Here is a 24,119-nt window from a genome sequence, read left to right as displayed (position 1 = left end):
TGACGCAGTGTTCCACCGCTAAACAAAGATACATAAATTACATCAAACTAATTCCTTCACTCACGCATCCACAAACGGAAATTACAAACGAATTTCGCGTCCTCTCGACTCAAAAATTGCATTACGCACACCCAGGGGCCCTAGAGCAGTCACTTGAACACCCGACAATTTAACTCTTTACATTTACATCGTGGGAAAAACTTACCGATCGTGATGGAAACTTTAAAACCTGTTGATGGAACCCACCACGAATGATGAATAACACCATTTTCCCCAACCCTTATATATATCTAAATTTTAGCGCCCTCGGTAGCGCGCGTGCGCTCGGCTCGGTGGCTAGATCGCGATGCAAATTCGTTCCTCGGGAAGGGGGTTGGGGGACGCGTTGGATCATTGAGATTATTAATTGTTGTTTTGCGAGCATTTATCTAGCGATGTAGGAGCATGTAAGGATGTACAGGGCGTGATGTGATTAAATGGCGAAAATGGAAGGACGTAATCATGGCCGTCTTTATTAAATCATTGTCTACACATGAGAATATTAACATTTTTATACAGTTACTTTAATGGTGTCAAAAACGGTTGAATATAAATATACAGTCTGTTACAAATTTGCTTCTCACTACAGGGGTCTCGGAAACGGTAAGAGATACGAAGTAGCTTAAGAGGACTAACATTGTGCGTCTAAAAAATCAAGGCTAATATGACTAGTTTTCGAAGTATTTGAAAAAAAACGAAATATTGGAAATCCGTTTTTGGTTCATTTCAGCCTTGTTTGAGGTGATATTGAAAAAAGATGAACACTTTCTCATGGCAACTTTTGCCCTCTATCGAATGGCATAATCAATTTTTAAATGTAACGTTTCTTCTCTCCGGGACTATCATCAACTTCATTTTTTTAAATACGACCCTGCAAATTTTATTACATTTTTTCCTCGTCGCTTCAAAACGTGGATAACGTGGAAGGGCAAATGTGCAAAAATGTTCAAAATTTCACAGAAATCGATGACGAAATCGATTCGATCGAAGAAGTGGAAGTAGAAGCAGAAGTAGAGTGCGAGAATGAGGTGTTAGACAACGCGGAAATTAATAATTATTTTGAGTTTGAGGATGAAGAAGTTGATGAATACCTGTAATATCGAAGAAGAAAACGAAAAGAAAAAAGTTCGATTAAATTCTTAATATATATTTTTTTACATATAAATAAATATAATATAGATTCATAAATTTAAAACAAAAGTGTGTGTACATTTTTTAATTCCTGATTTATTAATGCAATTAATTAAAATTAATTAAAGTATAATTCAAATATTATTTATTGTTTAAAATATAAGCAAATGAGAAATTAACTCATTATATTACTAATTTTCGACATATTTTGAAAATAATTGTTGTTTAAACAATTTTAGAATATTTAATTTATTTAAATTTGTTTTTGATATTTGATAAACAGCATATAAGTTTATGCACTTACTTTTGATACAATAAAAAAATAAAGTTGATAATTAAAGGAAGTTTAAAGATAAATAATTATCGGACTCTTGAAAGACCAATAATTATTATCGATAGGCATTTGAAAATAAGCTAATTGTTTTTTTTTTAAATCGCGAGACATCGATTTAAAAAAAATCATCAAAATTGGACCTCTAGAAATTCGCCGATTCAATTTCGAGCAGGCCGAAGCGGCCGCGCTCTCTGCTTCCCTCACCACCACCACCCGTACGATTTTCTTGAATTTCTCGATTGCATAAATAACTTTAAACACGTTTTAAAGTAGGTTGCCAATGAAGAAAAGTATTGCAAACTTAGACCTGGTAAGTACTCAGAATACCAAAGGCATTTTTCAAAAAATTAACCCGGATGTCCCAGTATATTTAGTGTAAATGACAGTTAACTTTGATCGGTTATAACTACGTAATTAATTGGCCAATCGATCTGATTTTTTTTAAAGAAGCGTATTTCCAAGAACTTTTAAAACCTATTTTAAAAAATTTAATTTAATTTATAAGTACAAAAATTCCACCAATGTTTAAACAAGCGCCAGAGCTCTCCTAATTGATGGATTCAAATTTTTCTAAAGGCGTTTGAAAGCTTGAGAGCCCTTCTATATTTGATTAAGTTTTCGAGTATCTAAGGGCCTTGGTTTTTGCTGTGCAAAATTTTGAAAATTTACAAATTTTTTTTTTAAAATCTGGATTGCAAAATTATTATGCAAAATCTATGGAACCGATTTTGATGACATTTGGTGTAATGATTCTACATAACATAAAGTTTTCCTAAACCAAGTATGAAGGTCATATACCCAATTTAAAGACCCCAAAAAAAATCCCTAAAAAGTAATCTTTTTTAACTCCGTTTTTTGGCGATTTTTACGATTCCATTCAATTTGTAACTAGTCATATTTTGTAAAAAATTTAATTACAAACATTTTTTTCCTCTTCCATTTTCGCCTAAAATCAACTCTTGAAAAGATACTTACATAATTAAATAGGAAGAAAAATATGATATTTTTCGAATTTTTTTAACATATTGTGCCGCCAAAAGTTAAGCCCACGTTTTTTTTATGCGCATAGAAATTTTCATTTCTAGTGATATTTGAAAGCCAAAAAGCCAAAAATCTCCGTGGATATACGATTCACCCAAATATGGACATTTTGAAACAGATACCGTCTGGACTAATACGGTTCGGTTATTCTCTGAACAGACCTGACCATATTAGTAGTGGTGATGACCTAGAAAGGACCCCACCTCAAATTAGAGAGCAGCAAATTAATTATACTTAAAGCTGCTAATCAAGGGAGAAATATGAAATGAAACTATTTAAAATTTGGCCCACCGACCCATAAACACATTTGGACACGTTTAATCCAGTTTTAACCAGCAAAATAAATGTTTCTTATTCTCTCTATTCCTGCAGTCGTAAATTGGTAGCACTGTTATACGTTTACATAAGGATCTCTTCAGTAGTTTCCAATTCAGTATGACTTCACTTCATTTTTTAAATGCTCCCATAAAAAAAGTCGAGAGGGATGAAGTCAGGAGGCTGCGCTGGCCACACTACCGATTCTTCTCATCTAATCCACCGTACTTCTTGAACTTCATTAAGGTAATCCGTAATATACAGGGTGTCCGGGGAAATCTCTCGGGTGCAGATAGAACATGATGTAAGGACCTTTTAAAATAGTGTCCTTAAAGCATATTTAGCTTTTTTAGTTTACCAGGGACGGGCTAAGTTTTACAACTTAATGCGTCTAACCAAACCGTTGGATAGGTAGAGGAAGACCTATTGCCTGGCCTCCTCGATTTCCCGACCTAACGCCTCTGGATTTTTACCTGTAGGGACACCTCAAACAATTGGTGTATTCCACTCCGGTCGACACTAGGGAGGATGATTGTGATGTGGTAAGGAACAATGCTGGGTTATTGTGGCGGGTACAGCAGTCCTCAAGTCTGAAGTCGTCGTGTCCGAGGATGTATCAGACTTCACGTAGCCCATATTGAACCCTCTTATGAAGTTTTTCAATAATTTCGTTCCTGTTGTTTGGATGACTTTAGTATCGCACTTTGTTGTCGAGAAAAAAATAGAAATCATAGCCCTTTTTTTTAAAAATAAAACATGAATTCGTTTATTATTCTTTTTCTTGTAAACCGTTCATTTTATCGACAATAAACAAGAGTACCCTTTTTTAGTCTAAGGTTGAAGCTACCCAGATTTATTATTTTAAAGTCTTTATCATACAGGGTGTTAAAAATGTACGCATTAAGTTGTAAGGGTCTGTACGAAAAACTTTATAGGAACTTGTTATCTTATTTTTTCATATTCTATTTGCACCCGAGAGATTCCTCACATTTTCCAAGACACCCTGTATGCGTATACAAGGAATTGTCGATTTTTTAAGCGAAAATTTTAATTTCTAACCTACCACAACTCATTTTAAAAAATGACCTTGTACCTTCTAAATTTCACTTTCTTGGAACACACTATATGTCTATTTTTCTTTACGTCAGTCACTACAAAGCGATTACTATTCAGAACTTTCCACCGAAATCGCTGAAACTATCTCCCTTACTGTTTCTTTAGACAGACGGTGCCAAAGAAAACAAAGAAGCGAGTCAGTAGTAAGTTATGAATGGTACGTAATAGGCAGGTATGTGCTAGAGCTGAAACCTTTGCCGAATACGGAGTATTCAAACTCTGACAACGCCAACTAAGTTCTAGGGGCATTATTAAACTTTCCTCGGCCGAATCTGATGTGTGAGGTACAGAGAATTGTTTTATTGCGAGATTAGACTATTAAACTTTAAGCACCCCAGGAATTATCTACGTGTAAATAATGCATGCGGATCTTAATTAGATGCTCGCGAGATAACAATCATATCTAATTCGTCCTTTGTAATCTTCGTTTTACAATTTTCAATCTATTTTATTATTATGATTATCTCAAAAAGGACAAATGGTCTTTTTGCATGAGTATAGTCACAGCACAGTAGTTAGTATATTTTTACAATAAAAAATTATTATTATAACAAAGAAAAATACAAAATAAAAAAATACAAGGGACAACAATTTTACCAAAGCTAGGGGTGCACAGAAACATGGTAATCCCTTCTAGATTTCAAAATATTGATTTCCTGTTAATAGTCATTTATAAATATCAGGGAGAAATGTGGACCAAGATTAGAACATTGTGGTACTCCAGAGAGTGCTAAAAACCATTGCACCCTTATATTTTACTTCAAAACACCGATTAGACAAATAAGAAATAAAACATTTCAATTCTGGTTTGATCAACCCATATTTAGCTCTTGCATCGTAAAATGTTGTGATAAGAATGCTTTTTTGTAGGTTTTATTAATTGTTAATTGTAAATTGTATTAATTTTTTAATCATAATCGTTAAACTGACGTGGAAATACTTTGCGAAAAAAAATTGATAGCTTAAAATCAGGTGAGCATAGTGGCCATTCTAACGCCTGTCAATTTATCGTGACTTTTCAAGCGGGTAAACTTTTGCGCTCATTCCCAGTGAGAATATATGTATATATAAAAATTTACAGCTCAATTCTATACAACTAAAGATTAAGCTATCAATAAACTATACTTTAATGATCACTGGGTTGTATCGAAATTAACCAATAGCAAAGGAAATACATGTTTTCTCTCATTTTGTATACATGTGCGTATATGAGCAAACAAAACTATAATTAACTTTCTCATAGTCCTGAGGGACGTACCTACATTGTGGCAGGAATATATGTGTCCCTGGTTAGTTGAAATATTTAACGTAACTTGTTGTCATATTCAGATGTGTCTCGTGTTCGCTGTAATGCGGTCTTTGACTAATAAAACAAAGAAAAGTGGGAAAATTTTAAAAAAATTGAAAAAATGGTGAATGCGCCAGTCATAGAGGTTGCGTCAGCAAATGAAACAAATGAGTACGGAAAAACTTCTACAATGTCTGTTTTAGATCCAGATATTTTACTATTATCCTGTATATACAGGGTGTACCACTAAAGCATTGCATTTAAAATTTTTGAGAAAACGGCATTCCTTTGAAATAACGCCATTTACAGGCTTCCATATTGAGGTAAATAACATTAAGCATTCGCCACGAGATAAAGCATGAAAAGACTTTTCCAACGAGGTATAACACTATGCGCTTTTGATGAGTCAATCCTTAAGAAAATGCATTTTTCTGATCAGACGTGGGCTTCCCCCACCCTTTCTGTCGAGAGATAGAACTAAATGTCAATAACAAAAGTTTTGCACAATGAATCCGGCTATCGATATTTGTATTATTTCATATACCTGAATAGGAAACATTTCTGAGAAAAATTCAACTCTATGATTTCTCTTGATTGATTTATTAACCAAAATTTTTTTTCCGAAGTCGTAGTGCCTATACTTCCCCTAATATCATACCTCGCCGACCTTAGCGGGACGCCCTGTATTGGTGGTTACAGAATAATGTTGCTTTATGAAGGTGGAAACAAAAATTATATCCACTTTTTCTTTATTTCGTGACTTCAGAGACATTGTTTATTTTTTTAGCTGTCCCAAAACAATATTTTCTTATTTTATGTCGATTTAGATACATATCGATCACGAGTATAAAAAAACACATGAATTGCCCCTTATAGACAAAAAAGATGGTATTTTATTGGCAAGATAATTTCGTACTTTTTTGCTAATAAAATTTTATAAAAGCAATTACACAAAGGTATAAGCATAAGAAGGGCAACAGCAAGAAAATACGCACAGCTTTTTTCGCGTAGTTTTTAATCACCGTTTTATATTTTCAAACGAAATTCATGGATTTGCTTTTAACATAGCGAGCTATATCGAGCAAAAACAATTAAAAAAACAAATAACTGTCAGTTTATCAGTTGCACTGAGCGTGCACATTTTTTCCTGTCTCCAGTTACACGAAGAAAACTGTTAATATATTTTCAATAACAGCTATTTGAGTAATTAATAAATAATTTATTTTTCGAGTAATGACGTCATCGAGATTTCTTTTAAATAGCAACCCCCTATTTTTTTTCTTGATTCTGAAAGATCGTTTCATTGTCGATCCGACAGTATTAAAATGTTGGCATCTCACATAGGAAAGTTTTCGAGTAAATGACTATTGAATGTTAGAAAACGTAAATTTTATTCATTAAAAAAATAACAATTCCTATGTTAAGCAAATACAATTCATTAAGTTTTCTACCTAAATTAAGTGTTCGAATTGCCACCCACCGACTTCTTGACAATACGCAAGTCTGTGTAGAAATTCTTCTTGCACATTATGAATTATTTTTGGTGTAACTCTGTGTATTTCATCTATAATACAATTTTGGAGTTCTTCTAAATTATGTGGTCTATTAACGTACACTTTGGACTTTAAGTAGCCCTATAAGAAATAGTCCAGGGGTGTAAGATCTGGGGATCTCGCGGGCCATTCTATCGGTCCTCCTCTGCCGATCCACCTCCTAGGAAAACAATTGTCCAGAAATTCTGGACAATTCTAATTTCTGTGGGTGTTGGGTATGTGTCTCTGCCATCCAATAAGGATTTTCCCGACTCCAATACCTGCAAGTTTGACGGTTCACTGAACCATTGAGACAATACGTGCCCTCGTCTGAAAAAAGTATTTGTCGGTATAAATCTCTATTTACTTGACATAAATCCATCATAATTTCACAAAAGTGTAAGCGGCGGTTGGGATCGTCTTCGTTGAGTTCCTGCACAAGCTGAATTTTGTAGGAATGATATTTTTCCTCCCTCAGGATACGTAGCACTGTGGTCTGACTAATTTCATTGTTTAATGCAACCAATCGTAAAGTATTATGAGGATTATCTACCATACTTATCAAAATGTTCTGTTTGTGATCTTCACTAACGCTTGGACGTCCAGGTTTTGGAATATCTACACCATTGCCAGTTTCCCTAAATTTAAATTCTCTTACTGACTGTTGATTGGCTGATACGGAGATCTGGATGTTTTTCATTAAATAAATCGCAAACTTCCTACTGCGTTCTAGTCTTATCCCCGCATCCGATAAGAATTAAAATTTCAATTCTTTGTGTGACAGTTAAATGTGCCGTAATACTTTAAATACAACAATATTTTTTATATCGCTTACAATACTTAGAAAGTCGGTATCAGTGACACGTTGTAAAGATTTACGCCTACGTGATTCATAAAAAATTTCAGGCATTTTGAAAAACTAAATTTGATAACGTTTTTGCTTTATTTTAATTGATTTGGGTTTTCTAACATTCAATCGTCATTTACTCGAAAACTTTCCTATGTAAGATGGCAACATTTTAATACTGTCGGATCGACAATGAAACGATCTTTCAGAATGAAGAAAAAAAATAGGGGGTTGCTATTTAAAAAAAATGTCGATGACGTCAATACTGGAAAACAAATGACGGTTGAAAATCGCCTTTTATGCTAAAATATGTATGTTTTAAATTAAAAATCGATCTGTTGGAGGATTTTTCCCAAAAAAAAAATTGTTTCGTTTTTACTGAATTCATTCCATACTTTAGGCTCGTACTGTATATTCCTATTTTTGTTAAATATCTTACAATTAGATAGTACGTTAATTTTTCAAATTGTCAGTACTAATTTAAAATAACGTATCGAGGAATGTAGATTGACCTCATTTAATCGGAGCAATACAGTTTATTTTTGGCATATCTTACTATTAATCGTCCTTTCCAAATTATTTGATATCCTACTATTGTTCTGAAGGGACGATGTGATGATATATGCCTGTTAAACATCATTAAATGAGAATTGTATAAAACTAAAAAGTTAATGAAGATATTAAAATTTAATTAACGCGAAAATCTCCAGGTGACAACTATCTTACCCAGCAAAGACATACAAAAACACATTTTGTGCAATTATATTGTTAATTAGTGGGACTACCCTGCTTTGCAACGCATACCCCTATGGAAAAACCACCCCCTCGCGCTGTTTACCTTCCCTCGCTAAACTTAATGGACAAACGTAAAAATAAATACGTCCGACGCGATAATTAATTGCCCTGTTAATAGCCCGTCAATTTGTGAATTATGCGCCCTTTTTGTCACCAGGTTCGTTAATTCCGGCGAAATTCGATATTAGTAAACGATCAAGCTTCGAGAGGGTTGTTTGTCGATCGAATTCGCTCGTTTTTTTTTTAATTTAATAATCGCATTTTTTACTCTTGAAACGACAAACAATATTTTTCCGCTTATAAATCGTTTTGGTTTCTACAGGGTGTTCTTAAAATACACGCGTAAGTCTAAAGAACACGTCAATTGACAGCTGAATACCTTGGTCGATGCACTCATACCCTGGTGCAGCGTCTTTGACACCTCAACTACTGCATCTCCTATTACTGTGTTACTATATTTTATAATTTTACTTAACATACTCGTCTTAATGGTAAAATCGTGCGGACTGAAAATTCACTGTTTTCAAAGCTGTACAGTGAACAAAACTCTTTGTACGACGCTAGCATAAAATATTAAACGATTTAGTTTAGTTAGTTAATATGACTAACTTATACTAATCTATTTCCAGCTTATACTTTTGATCCAAAAACGACTAGTCTAACAACAGTGATGGCTAAATTATGCTACTACTACTTGGTGACATTTTCCTTGCGTAGTTTGAAAAGTGTTATTTGTGCGATTGCAAACTTGATATTCAGTCCAAATCACTCAGTATCTTGCTTTGTTCGTCGGCGTTTCACTAGTAGCCAGCGAAAATTGTATAACTATCACCAGATATTGAATGATGGCCCAAAGGAAAGCCGGCAACGTTTTCTGGTTGACATAGAAGAATCCGGCAGCCGAAAATGCCGGTCGCCACTGCTTCAGGTATTTGGCTAAAGTTATCAGTTGTTCCTTCACTGCGTCGTCGTCTACCCTTTCATGAATGTCGTAGCAAGTCTTGATAATATTTCTAGCACTGCGTTCCACAGATTCACAAGCCATTATCGTCATGAATAACGTCACCTGAAATAAAACACCATGTAGTCGTTGATTAGTTTGGTTTACTTAAAAAACGGATAGTTTTTATATTACTTTAGTATACTTTGGCACATTATCTTTATCGATCGGGAATACTTACGAGGTACATCAGGGGAAATAATAGCAATATAAAGGCCAGCGAAAGTTCTGCTTTCTATGGATCTAACAATACGTAACTCAAGAGACTGACGATGAATATGAATGTGAGAAAGACGCAGAGGAACAGATGCAATCCAAAAACTTCGTTGACTTCCTTTGTTAAAGCGCAAAGTTTCCTGCAGGTTCTCAAAATTTCCTTCGTGTTTGTAACAGCACCACAACTTTCAAGTCCTATCGTGTTACCAAGATACAAATACCTCTTCTCCAGTATCTTCATTAGTAAATGAAATATGCTTATAGTACAAGCCATAAAGAAATGTGAAAGGGCCCACCCTAGGTAGGCAAAGATTTTGTAAGCTCTTTCTATGTATACCAAATCCAGGATGTGGTAAACGTGTGATATTATCGTGACGAGAATGTACGCAAAAGCCTCGATGCTGATTAATAATAGATTCCTTGTCATTTGAAAGTTATTTTCATGCATCATCACCTCAAGCTGATCGAGAATTGTGAAGAAGCTTTTCCAGTTCTTGAAGTGAAATAAATTGGGTTTTGCAACAGTTATGACCACAAATAGCGAGTTGGATGCGGACCATATGAACTTCATAGGGACGAAAAGCTTATCGTTAGCTCTGATATCTTCTTTGTCGTATTCTATTTGTAGCTTGTAACTTACACACTCGCAGATGGTGTACAAAATTAGAAACAGACATACAAAACAATTTGAAAAAATACGTTTAGTTGCTCCAATGTATTTGCAGTATCTCAGTAAAATCTAAGTTTGAGTAAAAATTTAAGTCGTTTTGCGGGGTAGCCAAGAAATTGTATCTTTTGGATGGAATATTGGTTGGCATTTCTTCAGAATGGTATTTAATCGTTTGATGAAAGTTGAAAAGTTTACCTTTACGTATGTCTGGGTATAAAATGTGAATATCTTGAAGATTTACAAAAAAAAAATAAAAACTATATCTTCTTTATTATATATCTTCTTTATTATCTAATTTCGAAAAAATATTCCTTCTTTTTCTGAGACAATTTGGAGCCACTGTATATAGAGATTATAACCACCTTATATATTATTTAAAAACTAAAATATTTCTACAGTTTTTTTGGGAGCAGTCACTGCAAGTTTACAATTTACTTCCGCTTCACGTTATACTCTTTGACAAAAAGGGTAAGCAACTTAAAGCAAAAAGGAAATATGTATTATCTGCCTACATGCATAAGTATTTCATTAAATATTCATTAACGCAACCGACGTCGTAAAAAGCTTTGATAACTGTAATGGATTATAAGTTTGCTAATATTATGGAACAATTTCCTTGGGGCTAATATATAATTTAACTATAACTTTTCTAATTAATAATATTGTGGGAAACTACTACTCTACCCATGGCATACTAATGAAAACTAATAATTTGCTACTGGTATATGTCTACAGACGAAAGATCTTAACTGTTTATTAGATATTGTGGGTGTTATTCAATGCTGGTCGGAGCATTAGTTCGCAGGGTAGTTTCCCACATTTGACTATGACTATAATGTATTTTTTTAGATAAATAGGAACTGATTATTAAATATAAATGTCGTAGTTTTAACTTAAACAATTTCTATACAAATATGGGTACAAAGAAAGTTAATTAATTGATGAACAAAATTTACAGTTTATTCCATATAATAGTTATTTACACCATAAAGGAGGTAAAGTATATACTTAACTGCTGCGTGGTGTATACCCAACATTTTATCTGTTCCCACAGTTCTTTATGGTTCATGAAATAAAGATTAAGTTTTATTTTTTGACATTTCTTAATCAATTCATTTCGACATTATTCGAAATCTTGCAAAGTCGCCTCGGTTGTTTGGATTTTGTCGTTTCTAAGGTGTTTATAACCAAAGCTATAAAAGTTCCAATTTTGCGGGTTTTGAACTATTATTTCTAAATGAGTCCTTTTCAAATAGAAAGTGCAGCAAATGCTGATTGCGAATTTTTATTGCCCGAGAAGTCGAAAGTGCGCTAGAGACGAGCATATAGAAATTTCAAAGAATGGTGCTAGAACTGGTGTTTCTGCACTAGTTGCATATTTCATGGAGAAATCAAGAACTTTAAAGTCACCGGCGAGCTTGTGGTGTGAATACTCAACGATTAAGTCAATTAAAACTGAAATGTCACGCTTTTTATGCGCTATGATTCCTAATAAGATTGCACAGTTTTTGAAACTAGGACATCCTGAAACATATACAGGCCATTCGTTCCGAAGAACATCGGCAACGTTACTGGCTATTATAGGAGTTGATGTATTAGCAATCAAGAGACATGTTATATGATAATCAATACAGAAATTGTACAGAATATTCAAAAATGAATAGTTTGCGATGTTCCTTGTTCGCTGTTGAAGCTAATACGTCCAAGAAAATAGACATACTTTGAAATCATACTTACACAGTACATTGAGGTCGACAACATTAACATGTACCCAAACGAAGAAGCCCTTTTATGCATGTTTATGACAAAATACCTAAAATGGGTGATGGTAACGATGAAAGTAATGTAAACGCATAAAAATATCTGCAGTCCTAAGACCGTACTGATTTCTTTTGTCAACAGGTAGAGTTTCTTGTAGATCTTCAGAACTGTTTTCGAGCTTAGAATAACTTGTCTTCTAGTAGCACTGTTCGCTTTTATCAGATGATTGAGATGGGAATACCTCTTCTCTAGTGTTTTCGCTAATAAATTAAATAGGCTTAATGTATACGTCATGTAGAAATGGGATATAGTCCACCCTACGTAGGCAGGACTCTTGTAAGGTCTTCCTACCGATATCAAAGCTAGGAAGTGTATGATGTGATTCGCTGTCGATAAGACGGTGTAGGCAAAAGCTTTGATGCACATGAGAAAGAAATTCTCTGTCATCTGAAAATCAAGTTCCTTCATCGTTACTTCCATCTCATCTAACCTGTCGTAGAATCTTTTCCAGTCGCCTAACTGAAAGAAATTGGGCTTCACAACGGATACAATTAGGAACAGCGAATTAGAGATGTACCATACAGTTTTTCCCGAGGCGAAAAGGTCGTCCCTTCCGCCAAATTGCTCCAAATCGTACTTGATTTGTAGTTTCTGAACACTGCATTCGTACGCGATATGAAGAACCACCAACAAGAAAATTACGCATTTTGCAAGTCTTCGTTGAAAACTATTGGCTTTCAAACTGATCGGAGTTGACCCCATCCATCTGGTGTGGTTTAGTAAAATTCTCAAGACCCTTAAATCGTTCTGTGGTCTAGCTAGAAAATTACCCCGGTTTGGTTTAAATCTACGTGGCATTTCTTCGCCGTCGCTTTTGCTTGTGTTAGTGTTCGTGTTCATTTTTTATCGCGAAAAAGCTTTTTAATGCTTATACTAATGGCTCTATTATATATGAAGAAGTTTTAGGTGGTTAAATAATTTAATAAAAGGGTCAGGGTAGGTACTATAATTTATTTAATAACTTTCCGTATTGTTTTTTTTATCGGGATTATGATTATGCGAGAGTTGGCACGTCTACCACTAAGTGAACTATGGTTAAAATCAGTGGCGGTTCGTTGAGGGTAGACAGGGTAGATATATAAAATTTAATAAACTAAAATATATCAATTAATAATTAAAAATTAAATGTATGTCAACTTTCTAACAACATTCAAATCTAATTTTAATCCTTGTATTATACAGGGTGGTCTTATAATATTCTTATGACACTTTTAATAATTATTATATGTGCATAGTTTGATATTTAGGAAACCTTTTATATAGGTACGTGTACATTTGTGGATAATCAAGAACTATAATAAATACACACCAATACTTAAAGTAGGATGGCTATTCGGGTTGCTATGCCGAGGATCTCAGTCACGAATAAGCTTTGACAGACACTACTGAAGATGCCGAAAGTGAAAACGACGAAACGTTTGGAAGTATTGCGTGAAATCAGTTAGAGGCTACAGCGAGACGTCCTAGAGGACCAACCACAAAAACCGATATGAGCATCTGATAGTAGCTCCGCCCCCACGGGACCTAGCCCGAGAACAACGAGAGCAGGTGAAAAATTCCTAGCTAAGGCTAAGGAAGAACTGTAACTCTGTAACTGGTAGCGACTAGGTAAATAGGTCGCGACATGACGACTCGGAAAAACATCTGTGATGTATTTTTGTGAAATTAAAAAAATAATAAAATTTTTGACGCTTCAACATCCTATATCTTGGTCACGAAACGTTTTAGAAATTCTCTATATACAAGCTATTTTATTAAAAATCTAAACTTAACTTTATTCTTGGAAAAAATAGACGAATAGACTGAGAAGAATTGAAAAACATTTTTTTTCGTGTGAAAGTTCAAGATTTTGATCATCTTCGAAAATTTTAAATACAAGGTGTACCAAAAGTAATGTATTACAAATACGGAGAGTGTGTAGCTGAGACTTTGCGCAGAATTTTCGGTGAAGAAACGCCGCGAATGAAACAATGAAAAGATCAGTTGCCAAATTTGAACAAACAAGTTCGATTGGAAACAATAAAAAATAGTCCCTAGTACCTAGTACTGGCCATCAGCGGAAAATATCGCGGTATAAGAATCTATTAATCTTTATTTTTGTAGAAATTTGCAATATATATATCATACTTACATAAGAATCATACTTACAAAATACAGTATAGTTACTACCATCCCCCCAGCACCAAGAGTAGAAGTCTTTTTATTTGTGTTTATTGTAAAATATCTAAGATTATAGATGGCGACTATAAATGTAATTAACACACATAGGAATATCTGCAATCCAAAAACTCTGCTAATGTCTTTCGTTAGCAGGTATAGCTTCTTATAAATCTTCAGAACTGTTTTCATTTTATCAAGAGCTTGTCTTTTAGTAGTACTGTCCACTTTTAGCAAATCATTGATATGGGAATACCTCTTCTCTATTATCTTCGCAAGTAAGTTCAGTAAACCCATAGTATAAACCATGTAGAAGTGCGATATTGACCATCCTATGTAGGAGGGGATTTTGTGGGATTTTCTTATCAGTACCAAACCAATGAAGTGTAAGATATGAATCAAAGCAGTTGCTACAATGTAAAGGAAAACTTTACTACAGATGAGGAAGAAATTCTCTGTCATCTCGAAATCGTATTTCTTCATTATTGTTTCTATTTCGTCTATTCTGGCGTAGAACCTTTTCCACTGCCCCAACTGAAAGAAATTGGGGCTAACAACGGACACAATCAGGAATAGCGAATTGGACACGTAAAATATAGTTTTCCCCGAAGCAAAAAGGTCGTCCCTTCCATTAAATTGCTCCAAATCGTACTGGATTTGTAGTTTATAAACGCTACATTCATATGCGACATGAAGAGCCACCAGTAAACAAACTAAGCATTTTGCACATGTACGCTGAACACTGTTCTTACGCAAACTCATCGGTGTTGACCCCATGAATCTAGTGTGTTTAAGTAACATCCTCAACACTCTTAAATCATTCTGTGGTTTGATTAACAAGATTTTTATGCCCGGTGACATTTTTAGTGTCTTTCTTTGTTTCTCCGTTTATTTTATATGCCAGAAAAATGCCTTCTGAGGTGCTTCTATTAAAAGTTTTTATTTTATATGAAAAAGTTTTCGGATATTATACGTATTTAATAAATGGGTCTATTGATCGATGCTTCTATCTATCTAATAAATAAAACTCAGGCTTTTATGGAACTTTTTTTTTCAGGATTATATTTTTGTATTTTGTATGCCTGTGTAAATTACATCTAACTGAACATATATTTTTTGCTACAAACCTCTATTGTATAAAAATATACTTACAAAATATATTACCACTGAGGATAAAAGGATGTAGACAATTAGAGGATCTACGTGTTGTGGGTCCAATATAAAGTATCTTAATATGTGGATGATCGAAACGAAATGAGTAAATACGAACAGATATACTTGTAATCCAAATACAGCGTTGATTTCTCTCACCAGTATATGGATTTTCTTACAAGTCTTCAGAATATTACTAGCGTTTAAAACATCGTTTCTTTTATCGATATCGTTCACTCTTAGTATATTATTCAGGTGAGAATATCTTTTCTCCAATATCTTAGCTAGTAAAAGAAGAAGGCTTATAGTAATAGCCGCATAGACATGAGAAATTGTCCATCCTACATAGGAAAGAATTTTGTGACCTGTTCCTACCCATACCAGAGCAAGGAAGTGGAAAATATGGAATATTACGAAAACTACGATGAAACCAAAAGCTTCAGTGTAAAGGCAAAATAAGTTCTTTGTCATTTGGAAACCAAAATTATTCATCATCACCTCGACCTCATCCAACGTGTCGAAGAATCGTTTCCAGTTCCTGAACTGAGTCAAATTAGATTTTACAGCTGTTGTAATCGAGAACAATATATTGGATGTATTCCATACAATTTTCAGGGCAACAAATAAAGCGTCTTTCCCGGAAATTTGTTCCAAATCGAATTGTATTTGAGATTGCCAAACAGCCGACTCGAAAATGAAGTAAAAGATCACGATCACGCACACGAAGATTTTCGCTGATGTATGTTCAACGCTGTTTATTTTCATACTAAATGGAGTTACGCCAGTCCATCTGGTACACTTCAGCAGAGTCCTCAAAACCTTCATGTCATTTTGAGTGGGAGCAAAGAAGTTGTTTACGTTAGATTTGATTTTTGTTGGTACGTCTTCCATTTTTATCTTTTTACTGCTCGAAGCGTTCTTCGAAATTGCCTTTAAGAACAAGAGAAATGTATTTGGTGGTAATGAAGGATGAAGGATTATTTTTGTGGGTACTGGGAAGGTTTGCTTCACTTTATACCATAAATGTGTTTATAGTTTTCTCTCTCGTTTTCGAAACCAAAGGGTTTTAACAATTACTTTAACCACCACAGTTGCAACATTTCTATCAAGTCTATGCAATGTTTTGGACATTATCTGTTAAGCTGTCAATTGTTTTCTACTAATGATAATATGATTATTCACTCAAAAAAGAAATGTCGTTAATACATGGAATTATCTACGTAATTGTGAAGGTAATTCATTAAATATTTGTCGAGGTAGTTAGCATAGTAATAAAATTTGATGATTGCGACTGACTTATATGTTAATAGTCCAAGTTTCCCAAATTTCGATAATATACAGTTATAAAGGGTGTTAAGTTTACAAAAGTAAATTGAATTATGCGTCATTTTCATTCAGAAAAGTTGGCAACATTGTTCAGGAGAGTGTGTAGCTGAGAGTATGCGCGAATTATATGAAATTTTCGATAGAAGAAATGCCCCTATTGAAACACCTGTGAAAATATGACGTGGCAATCAGCCCAGATATTATCCAACTTCCGGGAGTCCCAAAATGTACGCAAGATTTGAATTTTGTACCATTTGTGCGAAAAAAAGGCAACGTAATAGCCGACAGTTCAGGGTTATTAAAAATGAAGCGTTACACAAAAGAACAACGTTGGCAGCATTGTGCAGGAGAGTATGTAGCTGAGACTGTGCGCAAATTACGTGGAATTTTCGGTAGCAGAAATACCCCGAATGAAGCAACTGTGAAAAGATTAGTTTTCAAATCTGAACAAACACGTTCGGTTGCAGACAATAAAAATCAGATCGAAGATAGCACCACTTACATATCGCTTCTGTAGTCTTGACTACAGTTGATAGGATCCCCTTAGATGCTCCAGAAAAGAGTGATCGCCAGGAGAACAGACCTTAGCCAGCGGCGACGGGTCTTAGCTGGCGGGTCTCAGCCAGGACAGGAAGCCCCCGCGAAGTGAATTAATTTCAACACTGTATATTCTAATTAATCATTTGTGAGTGATTTATTTTTGCACTCAATGTTTAGTTAATTAAAAACCAAGTCTGAGTAAAAAATGACTCTATAATAGTCAACTCTAAATTGGTTTGGTACTCAGAATAGAGTCAAAAGTCGCTCAATCGGATGTGGACAGAAATTGATACATTATTGAGTAAATTTGAGTGTCATTTGAGTGAAATTTTTTTACAGTGCAATTAAACATTTCATAAAGCACAATGCAACGAAATTTGTAGAAACAATAATAAATGAGAACACTTACAAGATACATTAGAACAAATATCAGTGTCAGGTTGACAAGTGCCGGGTCAGCATCTTGTGGATTGCCTACGAAGTAACTCAAAAGGCTGACGCTGAATATAAAGGTAACCATGACATTCAAAAACAGTTGCAGTCCGAATACTATATTGATTTCCCTCACCAATAGTTGAAGTTTCTCGCAAGCTCTCAAAATGTTTTTGACGTCGTCTCTTTTAAGAGCACCATTCGTTCTTAGTATTCCATCGAGGTGATTGTATCTCTTCCCCAGTATTTTCGCCAGCAAGTGAAGGAAACTTATGGTAAAAGCCATGTGGAAGTGCGAGACGCTCCAGCTGAGGTAGGACATAATTTTATGGCCTCTTCCCGCAAGGACCAAAGCCACGAAGTGATAGAGATGACATAGTACTGAGATAGAGACATACGCGAAAGCTGCGCTACAAGTGAGGTAGTAGTTCTTTGCCATCTCGAAATCAAACTTTATCATCATCAGTTCTACCTCGTCTAACGTTACAAAAAACCTTTTCCAGTTGTTCAGTTGAAAGAAACTGGACTTCGCGAAAGATGTAATTAAGAATATGGAATTCGAAACGACCCATATGATTTTCATGGGGATGAAAATTTCGTCTGTGCCAGTAAGTTGTTGCAGATCGTATTGAATTTGCAATTTGTAAGTGAAACACTCGTAAACGATGTAAAGTAACACGAGAGTAAATGTGAGGCATTTTCCGAAAATGCGACCAAAACTGTTTGATTTTAAAGTGAATGGAGTGATTCCCATCCATCTAGCCCATTTGATTAAGACCTTCAAAACTTTCAAGTCGTTTTGTGGCTTGTCGCAGAAATTATTTCTTCTTGATTTAAATTTGACAGAAATTTGTCTAGATTTAAAACTCACTGTTTCACTAGTCATTTTAACCACTTAAGCTTCTATGAAATGTTTGTTGTGAATTATTTTTATTTATATGAGAAAGTTGTTCAGCAATAATGTCCTAATAATAAAGGCATATATGAAAAAGTAATGTGTTAAGTCTATACCATATTTTTATTACTAGATACTGAGTAGTTGAGCTTTAATTTTACATCAGCTAGTTATATTTTCCATTAAAGTACTAGATTAATTTATTAATTATAATTTTTTTATTTACATAAAAGCATAAACATTTAAAGGAATATATGTATTTTGCAGTCATGATTTGCTAAAAAGTTATATCTACTCTCCTGTAAAAGACACTCCCTGTAAGTTTGAGGCCACTTTTCTGCTGGTAAAACTACTGTTCTAAAAAAAGTTAGGAGCAATTTAATGAATAAAATTGCTACCTATTCATTATATATTTATGGATGCAGTTAAAAAGATATAAACCCTGATTAGTGTAATAGGTTCAAGCATGATAAAGTTTTATAAAGTTATAATAGAACTTTGAAGCTCTGTAGAATATAAAATTACTATATACTTTGTTCAGAACTGGCATTGGCACACTTTGATCAATATATTTTTTATTATTAGCGATAGATCTATCAAACTTTGTATCATTGTAATCCCGAAGATGCAATGTGTTCTATTCAAAGAAAACAGATTTTCACAAATGAGTAAAATGATCAAAATGCCCAATATTGAGTGAAAATGTACTCAATAATTTCACCTTTATTGCTCCCTAAGTAAAGTTCTATTGCCATGAAGACAAAGGAAAGGAACACGCATAAGAATATCTGCATCCCAAAAATCGCGTTGATTTCTTCCGTTAGCAAGTAGAGTTTCTTACAAATCTTCAGAACTTTCTTCACGTTTAGTACACCATTCCTTCCGAGATCGTTCGCGATTAATACGTCATTGACGTGATCGTATCTCCTCGTCAGTATCTTCGGCAGCAAGTGAAGGAGGCTCATGATCGAAGTCTTATAGAAATGAGCCACGTTCCATCCCAGGTAAGAAGCAATTTTATGTGTCCTGTTTGTCAGTACCAAAGCAACGATGCGGAGAATATGACATATTAAGGAAATAGGAATGTAAGCAAAAGCTTCTGCACAGATAAGAAAGATATTTCGAGTCATTTGGAAACCAATCTGCTACATCACTACTTCTATTTCACCCAAAAGCACAAACAACTTTTCCCAGTGCCTGAGTCCGAACAAATTGGGTTGTCCAATTGTTATGACCAAATATATTACGTTTGATATGATCCACAGGAATTTCATTGGAACGAAGAGCGCGTTCTTACCGACGATTTCATTTATGTTGTACTGTATTTGGATGTCATAGATAATGTATTCGGCAATGATGTAAAGTAACAGGGTCAGGGAAATGTAACATTTTCGGAATATGAGCCCAGAACTATTGGCCTTTAAACCGAGAGGAATTACTCCAATCCACTTGCTGTATTTTATTAACATCTTCAGAGCCCTAATGTCGTTTTGTGGATCGACAAAGAAATTATTTCTTTTAGGTTCGAATTCGAGCGGCATTTCTTCAAAGCTGCATTTTCCATTTCAAGTATACTCTAAGTGTTTACCGATGCTATTACCTGTAATGACCGTTGCATTAACGATTCCATTACATGATTTCATAATAGTTTTATAAATGTACTGGGTGGTTTGCTTTCATTTTATATTTTAAGTGCAATGGCAGCCCTGTGTATAGCGGAAAAAACGTACTGTAGGTTTATGAAAAATTATATTTAGAGAGAATTTACAATCGTAACATTAAATATTATATAACAAATAGTTTCATAGATTTAAATCAGTCTATATATTCACATGGCGGCAAACGCCTCCTAAGGCAACATTATGATGACTTAAACTACCTTAAAAGGATGATTGCAATAACAGAAACAATAACATATAACAAAACTGTCTTCATTCTTGAAGCGTTGTTGCAGTCTGTACACTTATCACAGTGGTCGCCTTCGCACGTTGTGGGTTCCGGCAAATAATCCCCACATCTAGGGAAATTTGGAGGAACCGGCAACATGTCGTCGTCTTCCCCCACCTTTAGCACCAAGGCCATGCCGATTTCCGTGTGGAATTCTATGTGGCAGTGGAAAATCCAGTATCCTGAAAAAAGGAGAAAATAATGAAATCGCTCTCTTTCAGCACCTACATATACGAAACGTTTTTTATGTTAATCATACTGGTATTTGGAATTTCTGCCCTTAATGCCACCAATAAATAATTCCGGACATAAATTTAAGAAAAGTTTCCTTTATACCAGAATTAATATCGAATTGAATAATGTTCATTGCGAATTACTTCTTACTTTAAAGCGGTCTCAGATGAACGTGGAAGTTTTCGAACTTAATCTGGCAATAAGTTTTGTCTTATTAAGGCGTTTTTAAGGAAGATTTATTGGACGGACAGCCAAGGAACTGGAAAACGCTTAGGTCGTGCAAATTTTAATTTACTTTAACTTTTATGAAATCGGTCCACACTAACATCGTAGAGAATTCTTCCCGCGGATTTGAAATAGTCCAGCTTCCACGATTTTAATAGAAATAAATCAAAAAGCCATTGTTTAGTACGTTTATCAACTGCTACACTAAAAATGAAATTTAAAACATTGCTATCAACTGTTGTACAGCTGTGGACAAAAAAAGTATTCATCCTAAACAACTTATGGGCTTTTATAAACACGATCTAAACCATTTTCGCACTTTACACTCCTTTAAATGTTTTAAATAGGTATACCTTTTTTGTCCACAGCTGTACTAGATGCGGGCCTGTTGCGCCAAGAGCATTTTACGGATTTAATTGATTCTTGCGCCAATAGTTCCTTAACATTATGGACTGTATGATAGGGTCAATTTTTGATAAAAAGTTTGCACCTAAATTTAAAATTTTTCTGTTTATTTAACACAGTTACGATAAAATTCGTACCATCGATTATTTTCGTGCGACAACTGATCGATACCGACGCTCCTTTTAGATTCCGTTCCCCCTTTTATAGAATACATTAACAAAATTACTCATAGTCGGTCATGAATTGCTGTTTTAATTAGTTTCTTGCCGGGATGGACTTTTTTGTCGGGCAATTTCGTTACGGAGGACGAGGGCGTAATTAGCGCAGATATGTGGACCCTTTCTGATTTATATTATAGAGTCAGATGGGAGGATTCCATACTCGTACTGTCGTACTGGTCCAATTTAGATAAAACGGAACGACGACGTGTGGTCGTAAAGGAAAGAAAAAGTTGCACGTAAAGCAGATGATTCGGCTGGAAAGTCGCGTGTGTAATGGTTATTAGATGTACATACTACTACTGTTTCCTAAATAGATCAAAATTAAATATAGTGAAACGTACACTGTAAAAATATTTCACTCAAATTTCACTCAATTTTACTCAATGTGAGTGAAATGGGAAATGACCATTTCGCGACTTTTTGTTTCGGCAAGCTGAATTTATCACTATAGATGCTAAATATTATGTACAATAACATATTAGTTTCCACAGTCATAAAAATGGTGGGAAGATTGTTTACAGGCTGGTTAATTGTATAATTTTTACGTAAATTCACGTTTTCCGCGTATAACTTTTTTCCGTTCATTTCCACGAGAAAACAGTAATGTACTTTTTTTTCGTCTTCAAAAGACCTACAAAACTAGCCCTCGAGCGTCAAGAAATATTGATTAGATCAAAAGTTATAAAACAGAAGAAGTTTATTTGTAACTTTTGAATTAAACATTTATAAACTGCGCTATCATTACCAGAACGTTTTGGCATCGCATCCTCTCATTCCTTATCACTGTCTAATAACTCACACGAAATTTGGAATCGGTAAGTTGAATAGTTTATAAGTTATGGCCTTATAAACAAATTAACTAATTATTAGTCTGGACGATCCCGAGCATCTTCCACAATCGCACTGATTTTTTTCATGGTAGATTTCATAATATTACATTGAAATCTATCATTTTTTTTTTAATTTCAAATTGGCAACCTGGATTTTTTTTTATTTTTTAGCGTTAATTGCAAAATGAAATATACGACGCACGAGCGTGATATAGTTATATATTATTATATATTCGGAAAGCTTATGAAGAGCTTTAAATTAAAAAAAAATCGTCAAGATTCGTTGAAAAACAACGGAGTTGCAGCCTGTCAAATATATTATTTTCAAGCGAATTTCGTTTATTTAACGGCAGGACAATGAATATTACCGTCATTTTCTTCAGACCCGCTGTCGCTCGCTTCCCCCACCCTTCCGCCGCGCCACGGCTCGCCGAAAATCAAGCGACCCCACTGACTTTTGACTTATATTTCTTATGCACTTAATATACTTCCACAAATAAAATATATTTATCTGAGAAAGTACTCGGGTTGCCGGTTATGACAGTATTTTTTTGCCGCTACCAACTTAATTTTTTTAACAATAAGCCGTCAACTTTGACAGTCTGTAACTCCGTTGTTTTTCAACGAATAACTTGTTAACTATTCAACTTACCGATTCCACATTTCCTGTGAGTTATTAGACAGTGATAAGGAATGAGAGGATGCGATGCCAAAACGTTCTGGTAATAATAATGCAGTTTATAAATGTTTAATTCAAAAGTCATAAATAAACTTCTTCTGTTTATAACTTTTGATCTAATCAATATTTTGTGACGCTCGAGGGCTATAGTCTGTTTAGAAATGAAAGAGAGAAATAAAAGCTTATTATGTATGCAAATCGTAAATAAATGTAGTACTGGTGCTTATATTCAATATTTTTATATTATGTATCTTCCGTATAGATGAGGTGTACTTTTAAAAAAACTTTGTGTGATCTGTACTAAATTGTAGCAGGTAGCTAAAATTTAATCCCCGACAATCCATCTTTGCCTATGCCGCTTCAATTTCTCGGTCCATTTCTCTTATAAGTAAACAATATAAAAACAGCATTTCAAAACATGAGGCTACTTTAAGCATCATAACCGGGTTAAGAGGGTTTTTAGTAATTCAAATAAAATTATTCAATATTATTATCAAAATATTTATTTAAATTTAATGAATAGACTTTTATTCCACACAAAAATATATGTATTTTGAAAATTCAAATTATGGTGAGTAAATGTAGTGTTGTATAAATGTACAATAATGAAAATATAAAAGTAGGTATATTAAAATTCATCCTCTGAATATTCTGATGAATTATCTTCGTCTCCTAGATTGATAACGATAGGTTCCACAGTAACGTCAATTAAATTATCGAGTTCCCACATTTTCTCCTCTTCTTTTTGTACATGATGTATACATCTTTGCCAGTTATCTGCAGTTACTCGTTCCAAGGAATTTTTTAACAAAATTTTCACGTCACTTAATTTAAACGTCGTATTATTTCGCGCTACATCTCCTTTTACCTGCGCCCAGACTAATTCGATTGGGTTAAGTTCACAGTGATAAGGTGGTAACCGTAGTACCGT

General features: G+C 34.4%; 2 protein-coding genes across 3 annotated transcripts in view; both read right to left on the bottom strand.

The window, feature by feature from the left end:
• Positions 1–242, bottom strand: part of LOC108917832 (short neuropeptide F-like) — a 37,221-nt gene extending 36,979 nt beyond the window's left edge. For both annotated transcript variants that reach the window (XM_018724594.1, XM_018724595.1), the window contains exon 1: positions 206–242. The gene's annotated coding sequence lies outside the window, so the exon portion shown is untranslated. The remainder of the gene's footprint in view (positions 1–205) is intronic.
• Positions 243–20,386: 20,144 nt separating this feature from the next.
• LOC108917773 (L-ascorbate oxidase) overlaps positions 20,387–24,119 on the bottom strand; it is a 27,421-nt gene continuing 23,688 nt past the window's right edge. Inside the window, exon 11 of the mRNA XM_018724522.2 lies at positions 20,387–20,776. Coding sequence (XP_018580038.1) covers positions 20,523–20,776 — 254 coding nt within the window. The 3' untranslated portion in view covers positions 20,387–20,522. The remainder of the gene's footprint in view (positions 20,777–24,119) is intronic.

The sequence above is a fragment of the Anoplophora glabripennis genome, unplaced genomic scaffold (genome assembly GCF_000390285.2).
Source record: "Anoplophora glabripennis isolate ALB-LARVAE unplaced genomic scaffold, Agla_2.0 scaffold17, whole genome shotgun sequence".
Lineage (NCBI taxonomy): Eukaryota > Metazoa > Arthropoda > Insecta > Coleoptera > Cerambycidae > Anoplophora > Anoplophora glabripennis.
The sequence above is the reverse complement of the archived record's forward strand: the minus strand, read 5'-3'. Positions and strand labels throughout refer to the sequence as shown.